The following is a 12,460-nucleotide window of genomic DNA, read 5'->3' on the forward strand; positions in this document are numbered from 1 at the left end:
CCAGCAATTCATGGAAATTGAAAACCGTTTCAGCTTCCCTATAAGCGCTTTCGGAAAACGCTTCCTGCCATGCGAGGAACCAGAGGGAGTGCCTGTCGATCTGTTAATGCTTCTGTGCATGCACAGTGTGTGGCGAACGCGTATGGATATTAGACATGAGCGCATTGTTCAGGCCCCAGCACATGAATACTTCATTGAAAGTGTGTTATATATACGCGAATTTTTCTGTGCACAGAGTGATCCTCCTGATTGGCTAAGTGGTTTGGACAAAGTGACTAGCCTACATCGTTCTTATCACACCACACTGATCCGGCATTGACTAGTTGTTTTTTATGGCCATGTAATACTCACATTGTATTTTCTTTTGCCAAGCCGGTATTAAAAAAAAAAACTCGTGGCTCAGTGGTAACGTCTCCGTCTCGCACTCCGGAGACCCTGGTTCGATTCCCACCCAGCCCATCTTGCAAGTTGTTTTTTATTCATGAAGTGCCTGCTGGGATTTATCGCTCACGGCCAACGCCGCCGACGCTGACGACACCGGCTTTTCTGCGACACGAGCTCCTTAACGCTGTCGCGTTAAAACACTTGCACAGCCTAGTTCTGGTAATAATGCAAGCGGAGCCCAATCCGGAGCGCGAAAATGCACATAATTTTAATACAATCATTACGTTACTCATTCCCAGGCTGTGCTTCCAACCATATTTCTTTTCCGGTGCATATTGCTGCAACCGGTGGTAGATTCCTTGGCATTAGCTTGTGTATGAATAATTTCGCATCACAAGGTTTTTCATCGACCCCCAGTCGAGTGCGAATAGAACGTTGTTCTTATCAAACTTCGACCGACGTACCAATATAGCAGTACTATTAATCAGAGCTGCGCTTTCGTAAACAACCACTGATAGAGAGAGGTAATGTTTAATGGCAGAAAGGGGGAGATGTCGGCGTGAGTGAAATGCCTCTAGCATGCTACTCCACGCTGGGGAAGGGGTTTGGGGAATAAGACAGATAGGATGTGAAGAGGAAGGAGGGTGGTGGTATGGTGAATATGATGAGGGCTGCACAGCATACTGTTTCTGTGTAATGCGTACGTGTACACTTCACAGCACAGCACAGTCACCTTCGCGGGCAGAGGTAGAAGTTACTGCAGTGTCGATAGGAGGCTGTCTAGAGCGTTCAAAGACCACGCTGCGAGCTCGCAGCGTGGTCTTTGAGAAGTGACGAGCTTTTTCGCATTCGCAACAGAGCAGAAAAAAGCGCGAATCGACGCAAAACTCAGGCTAGAAACGTGCTTCGCCACAGCCAGGGCTCAATACTACCCCAGCTGGTACTACCCAAGCTGATACTACCCAAGCTGGTACTACCCAAGCTGGTACTACCCAGATAACGTTTCGCGCGCCGCTACAATGCCTCAAACTCCAGCGCAAGATGCCCATAGAGCCCAGCGGCCAAATTGACTGTGGAAGTGGATGGGATTAACACCATTTGGTTTTGGGCGCGCGCGTTTTGAACGCCAGCTGGTACACGCCAGGCCGGCTCCGCGGATGGCCGCCACATTTCTCTTTCGCTTCTACTGCTGAAGCGCGCGCAGCTTTGGCGCGAAATTGTTTCATTGTTTAGTAAAAATGATTGCGAACGATCTTTACAAGCACCCGCCGAATCTGTGCCACGTGCAACTTCATGAAGTAAACGCAAGACGTCTTCTGAAATGATAAAATGTTTATTTTGCTCTATATAAATGCTCGTTCCGGGCTTTTTGTGCATTGATCCAAAGTTGTGGCAACAAGTGAGCAGTAGTCGGTGCCGTACGAAGCTCCATCGGATGCCACCAGCTGAAAAAAACGAAATTACAAGCATGTATCATTTGGGTGCATTGACCTAGCAGGAATATTGCGTATAGAGGCGAAGCGTGCGTAAGTGGTTAATGGGCGGCCTTAGAAATAAATAAACTTTTACGCACATTTTGTAGAAAATAGACTCCTCCCAAACAGTGTAATAAAATACGAAGAAAGCATGTGATTCTAAAGCATTTCTCCCTACCCGGTCGTTATTTTTTGCACCTTAAGAGTAGAATTGCACGGGTGAGAGGGCGTTTCCAAAACAACTTGGCCTCAGCAGACGCGATGGTACGCAAAGTAACACAGAGATGGCCAGAACGCAGGCTCTCAGCCCCACTATGTTACACGCTCGCAGAATTTTTTCTGATCACACTCTTCAAAAATGCGTGGGTGCAAAGCCTGCCTTCAGTCGCTCAGAAAGGATTTTCAAATTCTCTGGTTTTTGAGCTCCTATCGGCTTTATCTTTTGCGCGTTCTGCCGGCGCAAGAAACACACTCACGTGTTATCACTCTTGGCAATCGCTCGTCGCGTTTTCGACAAGCGTGAGCACCGAAAGAGCGTATATGATGTTGCAGGGCCAAAGAAAGCGTCACAAACTTGTCCCAGTAAAGTTCAGTACACGCCACACTGACTGCCTCGCTAGGGCCGAGCTGCTTTTCACAAACTGTGGCCCAACGCAAGGCGCGACGCGAGGACCTTAGAAGTATCTTAAAAATTATTCAAGTTTATTTACAACATGTACAAAGTACAGTGTTGAAGGCCACCCTGGCAAGAAAGCTGTAAACATACAGCTTGACGAGGCCAGGGGGCCACCACCAGGCAACATCGGCATCACACACATCCGCAGTACAAACAATAAGCTTTAGTAAGTAGCTTCATTAATACAACACGCGGTATAAGTCCACTTTCCTGGGCATGAATAGATCTTCATACATGCATAATCAGTACGAGCGCACTGAAATTCGGGTGAATAACATTAGCGCCAGGGGAATATGTACTGTTACACTTTAAAAAATGAACATTATTAAAAGCAATAATAAAAATGAAGTTAAGTAACTGTAAAGAATGTGCGCGTGCAACTTACAAGGAATGAAATGAATATACATGTGATGAGTGAAATTCGTTACAATATTTTGGGGCTCAGAGAATGCGTTGCGTACTTGTACCAATAAGATTCAGTACACGCGAAGCCATCACTACGGTCGAGCTGCTTTTCGCTAACTGCGTCACAAAGCTGGATGCTGCAACCGTCCCCAAAAACTACCGAAATAAGTTCGAAATAAGCGTCGCAAACGTCTCTCAGTACAAGTCATTAAGTCAAATGAACTGCGCCAGGACGGCCCAGCTGTTCTTCGCCAACTGCATAACTAGTCTCGGTTTTGTGCCGCAAGCCTAAGTTTGCTTGAAATGCGTCGCAGACTGCAAGATTTCTCACCTTGACGTAGTCCAATGGCGTAGTGAAGCCGTGTCGAAATCCAGGAGGGAGCAAGAAAACGCCACGAGCCCAAAACACACAGGCTGCATCCAAAAGAGGAGGGTCGCCAAAGAGGGGAACTTCACCACGGCAGCTCGATGCATATGTTGTGCTTTTACCACTTTACCTTCCCCTCCCCTCTCTCCACAGCGTAGGGTAGCCAACCGGATCTTTTTCTCTGGTAAACCTCCCTGCCTTTCTCCTTTCCTCTCTCTCTCTCTCTCTCTCTCTCTCTCTCTCTCTCTATATATATATATATATATATATATATATATATATATATATATATATATATATATATATATATATATATATATATTGAGCGGCCGTTTCTTCACATACGCAGCCGTCCTCGCTCGCTTCGATGGCACGTCTGGCGCATGACGTCTGGCGTATGGCGCATCTGACGTGCCGTTATCTTGTTGCTAGGTAACGCAAGAAGAATAGGTCGCGAAGCATAACTTCATTTATGTGCAAAACTTTTTAGTCTTTGCGGGAAAGAATAAAAAGAAATAAAACATCTGTAATTTCATTTCACATTACTTTTTTCCGATGCTCGCGTCAACGATAGCCTATCGGATCAACACTACGCGTGACGTGTTTCTTGCTGCCAGTTTTCGCCGAGTGTCCCCTCTCGTTGAATTTCTTTCTCTATGATATGAAGATGACTTTGACGCGACAGCCATTACCCTGCCCTTTTCGAGGACCACGCGTTCCGGCATGAAATGCGACGTGAATCCACTAACGACAGCTTAACTTTTTTTTTTGTGAGGAGAGAAGCGTGGACAGCGGCAAGAAAAGTGGTTTGAGTCACGTCGCTTTCAATGTGCAGATGTAGCCAACTAAAGCACAGTCTAGGTCACGACTTTGTTGTGTAGCAGAATATGTGGGTTGAATCAGCCAACTTCATGCGATAACTGGAATGTGTCGTACATTGACAGTTTCTTATCGAGCGACGCTGACAGTAGATTCATCGTGGGAAAGGGCACCTGTGTAAAATATGGAAGGAAACGACGCGAATGATAGCACAAACATTGAATGCATACTAGCGCCTGCGCTTGAAAAAAAATTTAATTATGGGGTTTTACGTGCCAAAACCACTTTTTCATTATGAGGCACACCGTAGTGGAGGACTCCGGAAATTTCGACCACCTGGGATTCTTTAAGGTGCACCTAAATCTAAATCACGGGTGTTTTCGCATTTCACCCCCATCGGAATGCGACCGCCGTGAGAGGGATTCGATCCCGCGACCTCGTGCTCAGCAGCCTAACACCATAGCCACTGAGAAACCACGACGGGTGCGCCTGTGCTTAGGCAGAGCTTGTGTCCACGCACTCAACCTCTTTGTCAATGTGCGCTTAACTAGTCCTAAATATCACAAGACAAACGGGTGCTTCGTGCTACCAACTTAATACCAAGATTACATCGTCAACTTGCTCAGCTTTCTTTCGTTTAAGGACACGGTGTCAGCACCAAGGTAGGATAGTAACGCACACTTTGTAAAGTCTTCGTTGTATACCACGCAGCAGCCTGGTCTCACTCGGCAAAACTATGAAAAATGGATTCTTAGTCGAGTATCTTCCTAGTACTTTTCATCTTTCACATATAGGAGACAGAATTCACGTCATTATAAGCTTTTTTCGCAAGCAACCTACCTCTCCAATGGAGGGAAAGGCCTTGAACGAAGAGCGCTCACAGATTTTTACTCCGAATCACTTATTTGTTCTCTGACGTTGTTGTACCCCGTATTTTTCTATGTGCAGGTCTTGCGCCAGACGACTGAAAGATATTAATTCACGTGGCCGCACTGTACTTCACTACTCGGCAGGCTGGTGAATCATGTCTAAAGGACTGCACGGAAAAGATGCCGTCAACGCCGGATGTCCAGCCGACATTGGCAGCACAGAATGGCACGTCCAGAACATCCCATGCACAAAAACAAGTGGGGCGAGCTGTCGCTTACTGGAGCACCGTCGTGGCTTAAACCAAGTCCTTCTAGACGCTTGCCTCGAGCTTCAGGAATACAAGCGGGGAAAGACCAGGGGCGACGCCCTTATTGCCGTCGTCGAGGCAAGCACCTGCGGGCATCTCCTGTACGGCTCAGACGAAGACTCGCACAGATCGAAGCCTTTGAAACTTGTTGAACGTCTACTGGCCGAGCATCGCTGCATCACAGCGATTGAATTCAACGCGAGCTGGAAGCATCGCCGTTCGCTGCTTTCAGCAGTAAAACATCATTCCTCTGTGAAAAGCGTTGCCGTCTGCGGAAGATTCATTGGAGATGACGGCGCAGCTTTCATGTGCGAGGTGATCGAGTCTTTCCCGCATCTCGAGAGTCTAGCTTTCAAGGCTTATGATTTCGAGAAGGAATGGGGATGCCAGAAAAATTTCTTTGGGACATCACTCCATCTAGACTGGCATCACCTGACCACCCTCGACGTGGCAGAACTTTCAATGTCCGTTAGTGCGGCTTGTTCGCTCATCCATATTCTGATAGAAAACAAAACGATCACTGACCTTAGCGTCGGACAAAGCGTATTCGGGTACCGGGGTAAAGCCTCCCGCGTACTGTTCGACAGCTACCTTGCCAAAGAAGACTCAGCGCTACGAAAACTGACACTCCAATCGAATCGCTATTACGACAAGTACTCGCGATTGAGAGAACTCATCGATGCGTTCTGCAATATGAACACCTTGGAGGAACTGAATGCGGACATCGTTGTGACACTTCCACAATTGTAAGTATAGCTGACATTGTATTATGGATGGACGCTATAGCATTCAGACATTTCGCAACACACCTCCCGGGACTTTCGTTGTCAGCGGAGGCAAATATTACGCGCTTTGAAAGATTGAGAACTCAGAGTCGACTGTCTTTATGCAAGAGCAAAAGCAGGTTTGAGTGGCAATGATGACATCCCAGTCGGGCAGCCACCTCGGTTACAACAAAGAGCAGCAATCACCCCCACGATGAGGCACAGCGAAGAGACCGATGGTCGCTACATCTTAACTTTGTAATATCCAGTGTATCGTATAATACGTTTGCGCCGCTGTGAATTTTGTACCGAAATGTTCATTTTACAGTGAGATATTTAACACGTAGCCTTAGGAGAGAAAGTGTTGCGCTCGAGTAAGCTTTTAATTTTGGGGGTTTCAGTGAAATATATATATATATATATGTATATATATATATATATATATATATATATATATATATATATATATATATATATATATATATATATATATATATATATGCGAGCTAGCTCATTTGCAGGCCCATACCGAAAATAGCACAGTGTGAATCTAGGTGCCCCTGAGAATGCGATGCCGATGATGACGATAATAATAGTAACTACTGACAAAAGTTAACCATGCGATTAAAATTCTAGTTGACGTCGAATAAATTATTGTCGCTCCAGTGCGGCGTTGAAAATAAATCATGCGTTTCCAACCCTTTTCCTCAGCACCATCTCACCCATCACAACGTCGTCTTTCGTCGACTTCTATTACACGTTGAATCTCCCTTTTTTTTAAGTGTGCTCTTCCTGAAGATGAGCGAAAATGTAGAAATTGAAATAGCTTTTCTTCTCGAACAGTCTTTGGGCAGTACACGGTTAATAACGCGCTTTGACTCACCGCGAGGCTTGTATGTCCAGTATGTCCTGTGTAAAGGGCTCGTAGATCCAGTGGTCACTGTTAATCGGCAGTTGCTGTAACATACGAGTTCGCAGACCTTAAGCACGGTGGATGCTTTGAACGTCATTTGCGTATGACGTTAGCTGCGATTATTCTTCGCGTTAGGGAACGCCAATTTGAGCTTGTAATGCGATTTTTTAAAGTAGTCCCACTTTTTAATGATTTTTCTCGTTTTGTTTTCCCCTTGGAATGACCTGCCAAACGCCATCGTTGATCAGATCGACTCATCGTCATTCAGATCATCCATAGAAGAAATGTTCTGCTGAAATTCCACCCCCTCATGTAATACCCCTTCAATGGGGCCTTTGAGGTACTAATAAATAAATAATAAATAATAAAAATAAATGTTGTTCAGCTAATACGGGTTTTCTGTATCTGTTTGCCAGCGTGGACGCGGTCAGCCTCTTCGCCGAAGTGGTCTCTCGGAGCGCCACACTCCGCAGTCTGAGGTTACCTTCGACGTACTGCGACTGCTTTGCCACAACCTGGAGGCCTCCTGTCCAGCTCCCAGATCCCAAAGCCGCGCAATGCATGCAGCCCTGGCTCGCAGCCCTGCGGAGACCGAACTTGCCGCTCAGCAAGCTCTGCATCGACTTGCGGGGCTTCGGCGAAGCTGAGTGCGACGGCTTCTTCGGCGCAGTTGCGGAAGCGGACGCTCTGAAGTCGGTGGTCGTTCTCTCCTTGCCCGAAATCGAGCGGCCGGACAGGGTCTGCGCCACCATCAAGGAGCGAGGACTGAGCGACCGAGTGGACATCAAGTGGCCTTGCATGCGCAACACAAGATGGCTGCAGCAATGCCCGCAAATCGGCAGCGTAACCATCAGAGTGGGCCATTGGTGGAAGGATGGAGATTTCGCATTGCAGCGAGTTATCTCAGCTCTAGAAGCGCTCGGTGGCTGTTCTCACGTAACCTCGCTCCGGGTTTACTTGTATCGTTTCGATTGCAGAGCAATCTCGGCCTTGGCGGCATGCGTAAGAGCTCCGTCCGCGCTAACTGAGGTCTATATAGACCTCTCTGGCGTTTTTGGCGATCTGCCAAAAGAGTATCGTGGTGCGCAGGAGGAACTGGTGAGAGCGTTGGCCTCCAACCTCAAACTCGTCAGAGTCAAGGTCAAGGGAGTACTCCTGTCCGACGACGACTTCAAGTGGCTCGCGCACGGTGCTAGCAAGAGTCTAAGCCTCACAGAATTCGCCATGACTCCCGGCTGTTTGATAATTGCCCGTCGTGGTAAAGCGTCTGGAGCAGTGAACAGCTGTTCGATGCACGGGGCCGAGGCCTCGACGGGAGTATCCATCGAGAAGAACATCGCACTGGCCGACATTTTGGTATGACTCAGCGCTATCTTTTCTTGCATCGATCGCGATCGCAGGTGATGATCTATTGAGCGCAGTGCACATGTAGTACGCGGCATGTTGTGTTTTTCTGCGCCAATCGCTACAGAGAACTCTGGTGCTACGCGTGTACTAGTGAAGTAGTAGTTGTGTAATTGTAGAAGTGAACTACTAGTGCAGCAGCAGTGCAGTACACGTACCTATAGTGATGCTGCGGAAGTGGTGGCTCCAGCAGCATGGGAATGACGGGCAGTTGCACGGATGTGGCCTATAAGCTTCCCATCACTTGTGGCTTCGAACGGTTTTGTGATTTCGTAAGCTGACCACATCCATCAGCACAATGCGTCATGAGTGCGACAATTTCCAATGATTACGCGCATCTGCAGAGGCTAATCGCTTTGCAAAGTTGGACAACTGTGAGCGCTGAGAAACTTAGGAAATAGCATCACAGATGACGCCACAAGGATGGTAGAAGTCACAAGTCAACACATATAAACAAATGCGGATAAATAACGTCATTCCTGTGTTAGCTAAATGTGGTAGCGGCGAAAAAAAAATACTGGGGCGATCGTAACTGAGAAAAACTTGCTCGCCGTGTCCGCCCCGACGGCAGCGCAAACACGTCACGTAGCGTATTGTCGGTTGTTTACAATTCTGCCCTGATGTCGATGTCGCGAGGTGCTGCCTTTTCCGGTTGGCTGCCTGCACGCACTTTGAAATTGTTTTTAAATACCTGCTAAGCCAAATTCGCCGTTGATATATCGCAGACGATGTGTGTGTGCCCAAATAAATCGATCTCACATGTTAACTCGACGTCGAAATTTCCCGTCAGTACTCCTTTAACCAAAATATTTAGGAGTGCCACAGACAGATAAGTTATAATCGCTTTTTTTGTTTCCAGTATTATAAGTTTTACGATGGTCTATAAGCTATCGAACCGGCAGATGTTGTCTATGGCTATCATTTCCATTTAGAACGAGGCATATTGGACTCCTGGACCTTCAGATCTGGCATCGTGACGCCTGGCATTCGCACACCCGCAAAAAACAAAAGCGATCAAGCATTGTTTCTTCGTGTCCACTCGTTCAGAGTTTTTTTGACAATATTCTCATGCATCAAAATATAGAGGTTGCCTGTTATGCTTCCGTAACCGATTACCGTATTCCAAATCTTACGGTTGCAGTCGATGGCGGTTTACAGCAGAACCCTTATAACACGATGCTGAGATTTCTTATTTGCAATTTTCAAGGTTCTCTGATTCTGGCGCTACGTTACCGCTTTTCCAGCGGAGCTAATTTAGATGTCTTTACATTTTCGCGCACTTTGTAGGATACCAGTCGCGGGTGCAATATAAAGCTCTTCCAACGTTTGAGCCATATTGCAGCCTCATCAACGCTTGTTCGGCTTTAAACCCCACAACGGCTCATTTTTTCTACGTGCAGGAAACGACCAGGCGGAATGCCTCCGCCGTCTTGGCCGCAGCTCAGTTCGTGTTAGGCCAGGAAGATGGCCTCGAAGGCGCTAGCTCTATCGAGCTGATGCACGACCATCCTCGCCTGCTCGAAATGGTGAGCGAAGGCGCTGACGTCACCAAGGCCGACGCCAAGAAGATGATCAGCAGCGCCCTGCTTCGTGTTGGCCTCTTGAGCCTCGATGAGTTTATGAGAATTACCGGTGTCGTCCAGGAGACGGCGGAGTGCCTTGCAGATCCTGGTGCCAGGCGTCAGCTCTCTGACTTGAACTTCGACTGCTGGCTACACGTCCGCCGTTTCCTGAAGATATCGGACGTTCTGCAGCCTCGAACCGATATATGTGAAAACTGTACGAGTGGGTCTTTATCATCCTTTTATTTTGCTGGTGGGGGATGAGAGGTCAGCTCGTTTATTACATGAGGAGGAATGTGAATACGAATACCTGTATGCAAAAAATGATGGATTACAAAACAAAAAGGGTCATTCCGCGGCAACATGAACAGCAGGAGTAATTGTTAGAAATTTCGTGACGTATTGCGGCCATGCATGATCAATTTCCCAATGGCTAGCTATTTCTGAGCCTGAGATTGTTTTTTCTATGTACCATATTTTTATTTTTCAAAATACTGAAGGCCACAGGTGGTCCAAGTTGTGAAGTCTGCACAGTCCGCTGTGACAAACGGAAAAAGTTACATAATCTATTTCGCAATTCAGTTATTGCGCTTCCAACAAACCTGGCAAAGCTTAAGCATCGTAAATCGTCTGTACTAGCTTGGGCTGTCTTTCAATCCCACGTGGGCCGTCAAAGCAAGCACTACTTCTTTTTACTGCCTCACTGCTTTTCATTTATACTAATTACGGTGCTGTTTCGGAGTCCCATTGAATTACATAGCTTGCAGAATGTTGCTGTTTAAGTCTATCTGCACGTGCAAGAAAGAGAAAACCTAACAAAAGACGAAGGTCGCAGCCTAGTTATGCAAGACTTGGTACTTAGTTGGCACGATTGAAACCGTATGATTGGAAATAATAACAATAAACAAGAAAAAAAGACGCGAAAACTGTGCAAACAAACTTGAGGCTTGAGACTTGCGTAGCTCTTGCAAAGTGTGTGTGTGTGTGTCAACAGAGGAGAACTAACTTGACAATTCGTCGTTTTCATCTTTAATCTTAAAAGACAGCCGTCGGCCTAAACGATATAACAAATGCTGGCAAACCCCAGGGCACCCCGGACATATCACTATCATTGGTTTTCCACAATTCAGTTTAGCTTTCGATCCCCAGTATATACGTATAACGTGACTTCCTTGTGAAGAACTCGGTCGCATGGGTTGGGAACATTGTGACATGGACAAGAGTCTCTGCATAAATAACTAAATATATATTTGTGTAATGAATGCATATCTACGTACAAGTTAACTGGGTAATTAGTTACTGTAACTGAGTAAAATAAATAAGTTAATGCCGGTCATATAGTCAGCCTTTCTATATTGTACAATAGAGCACACATAACCAGTTTACATAAATATTGCTCCCCCACATGTTTTGCTAATAGAGCCTCCGTACATTTTGTGAATATTTTCTTGCAGGTGGGCAGTCACCGTCTGCAGAGGAGAGCTTTCAAGCATGTTCATAGAAGACAGGGCTGGTCCCTATGGCGTCGACGTACGGCGCAATCAAGAGTTGAATAAAAGATTCAGTCAATGAGTGAATTAATAATTCATGTATCTTTCGGCGTTGGAGAACAAGGAAGATTTACGAAATGCAAATAATCCACTCGTTTGTGTACTGGAGAAAGCAAACTGGATGTTTTATTTGCGCAGACATCTTTGTGATATTTCATATTACAGAGAAATGAAATATGGTGAATATAAATGAATATAAATGAAGTGAAATATAAATGAAAACGTAATGAGCAAGTGTTTTGTGATACTTTAGCGGCAATAAAACATTTTCTTTTTGCCAGCCCTAAACTACCACTTGGAAGTCTTAAACTTTAAGTCAACAATGAGGCTTTACGTATACCAAAACGACAATCTGGCTATGAAACACGCCCTTCTGGGGGACTCCGTGTCAATTTTAACCACCGGATTCTTTAACCTACGCCTAAATCTAAATACACGATTGTTCTTGCAGTTCACTTCCGCCTGGGCGCAGGAGGCGTTCGTTAAACTTCCGAATTGTTTTCGGTTGAGGGAAAGTTCTGTGCAGTGTCGTCAATCCATGCTTAAAAGCCACATCGAAACGGAGGGGAGCTGGCGTGGATTGCTAACGCCTCTCATAGGCACTTATCGCATCGCCACCTCCTGCATTCAATTCCCGTTTCTCGGCACGGATAGCATCCCCTTTGCCTGCTATGATAGTGGCGTATTGCCAAGTGCTTCCGTCACCTAGGCCTTGCAAGAAAGCAAGGTGTCGGGATTGCACCAGGGCAACGTCGCGGTGTCCTCTTCAGCTGTTATGCTAGTAGCGTTTTGCCAAGTGCTTCTGTCACCCAAGCTTTCCAAGAAAGCAAAGTGTCGTGCTTCTACCAGGCCAACGTTGCGGTTTCCTGTTTAGCTGGTATTCTATATGGTGGCGTTTTCCCAATTGTTTCCGTCACCCAGGCCTTGCATGAAAGCAAGGTGTCATGCTTGTACAAAGGCAACG

General features: G+C 46.4%; 1 protein-coding gene across 1 annotated transcript; it reads left to right on the forward strand.

The window, feature by feature from the left end:
- Positions 1-7,306: 7,306 nt before the first annotated feature.
- On the forward strand, positions 7,307-11,514 carry LOC135910317 (uncharacterized). Its single transcript, XM_065442359.1, has 4 exons — positions 7,307-7,320; positions 7,397-8,336; positions 9,785-10,163; positions 11,401-11,514. The coding sequence occupies exons 1-4, from the start codon at positions 7,307-7,309 to the stop codon at positions 11,445-11,447; spliced, it is 1,380 nt and encodes a 459-aa protein (XP_065298431.1). The 3' UTR covers positions 11,448-11,514.
- Positions 11,515-12,460: the final 946 nt, after the last annotated feature.

The sequence above is a fragment of the Dermacentor albipictus genome, chromosome 8 (genome assembly GCF_038994185.2).
Source record: "Dermacentor albipictus isolate Rhodes 1998 colony chromosome 8, USDA_Dalb.pri_finalv2, whole genome shotgun sequence".
Lineage (NCBI taxonomy): Eukaryota > Metazoa > Arthropoda > Arachnida > Ixodida > Ixodidae > Dermacentor > Dermacentor albipictus.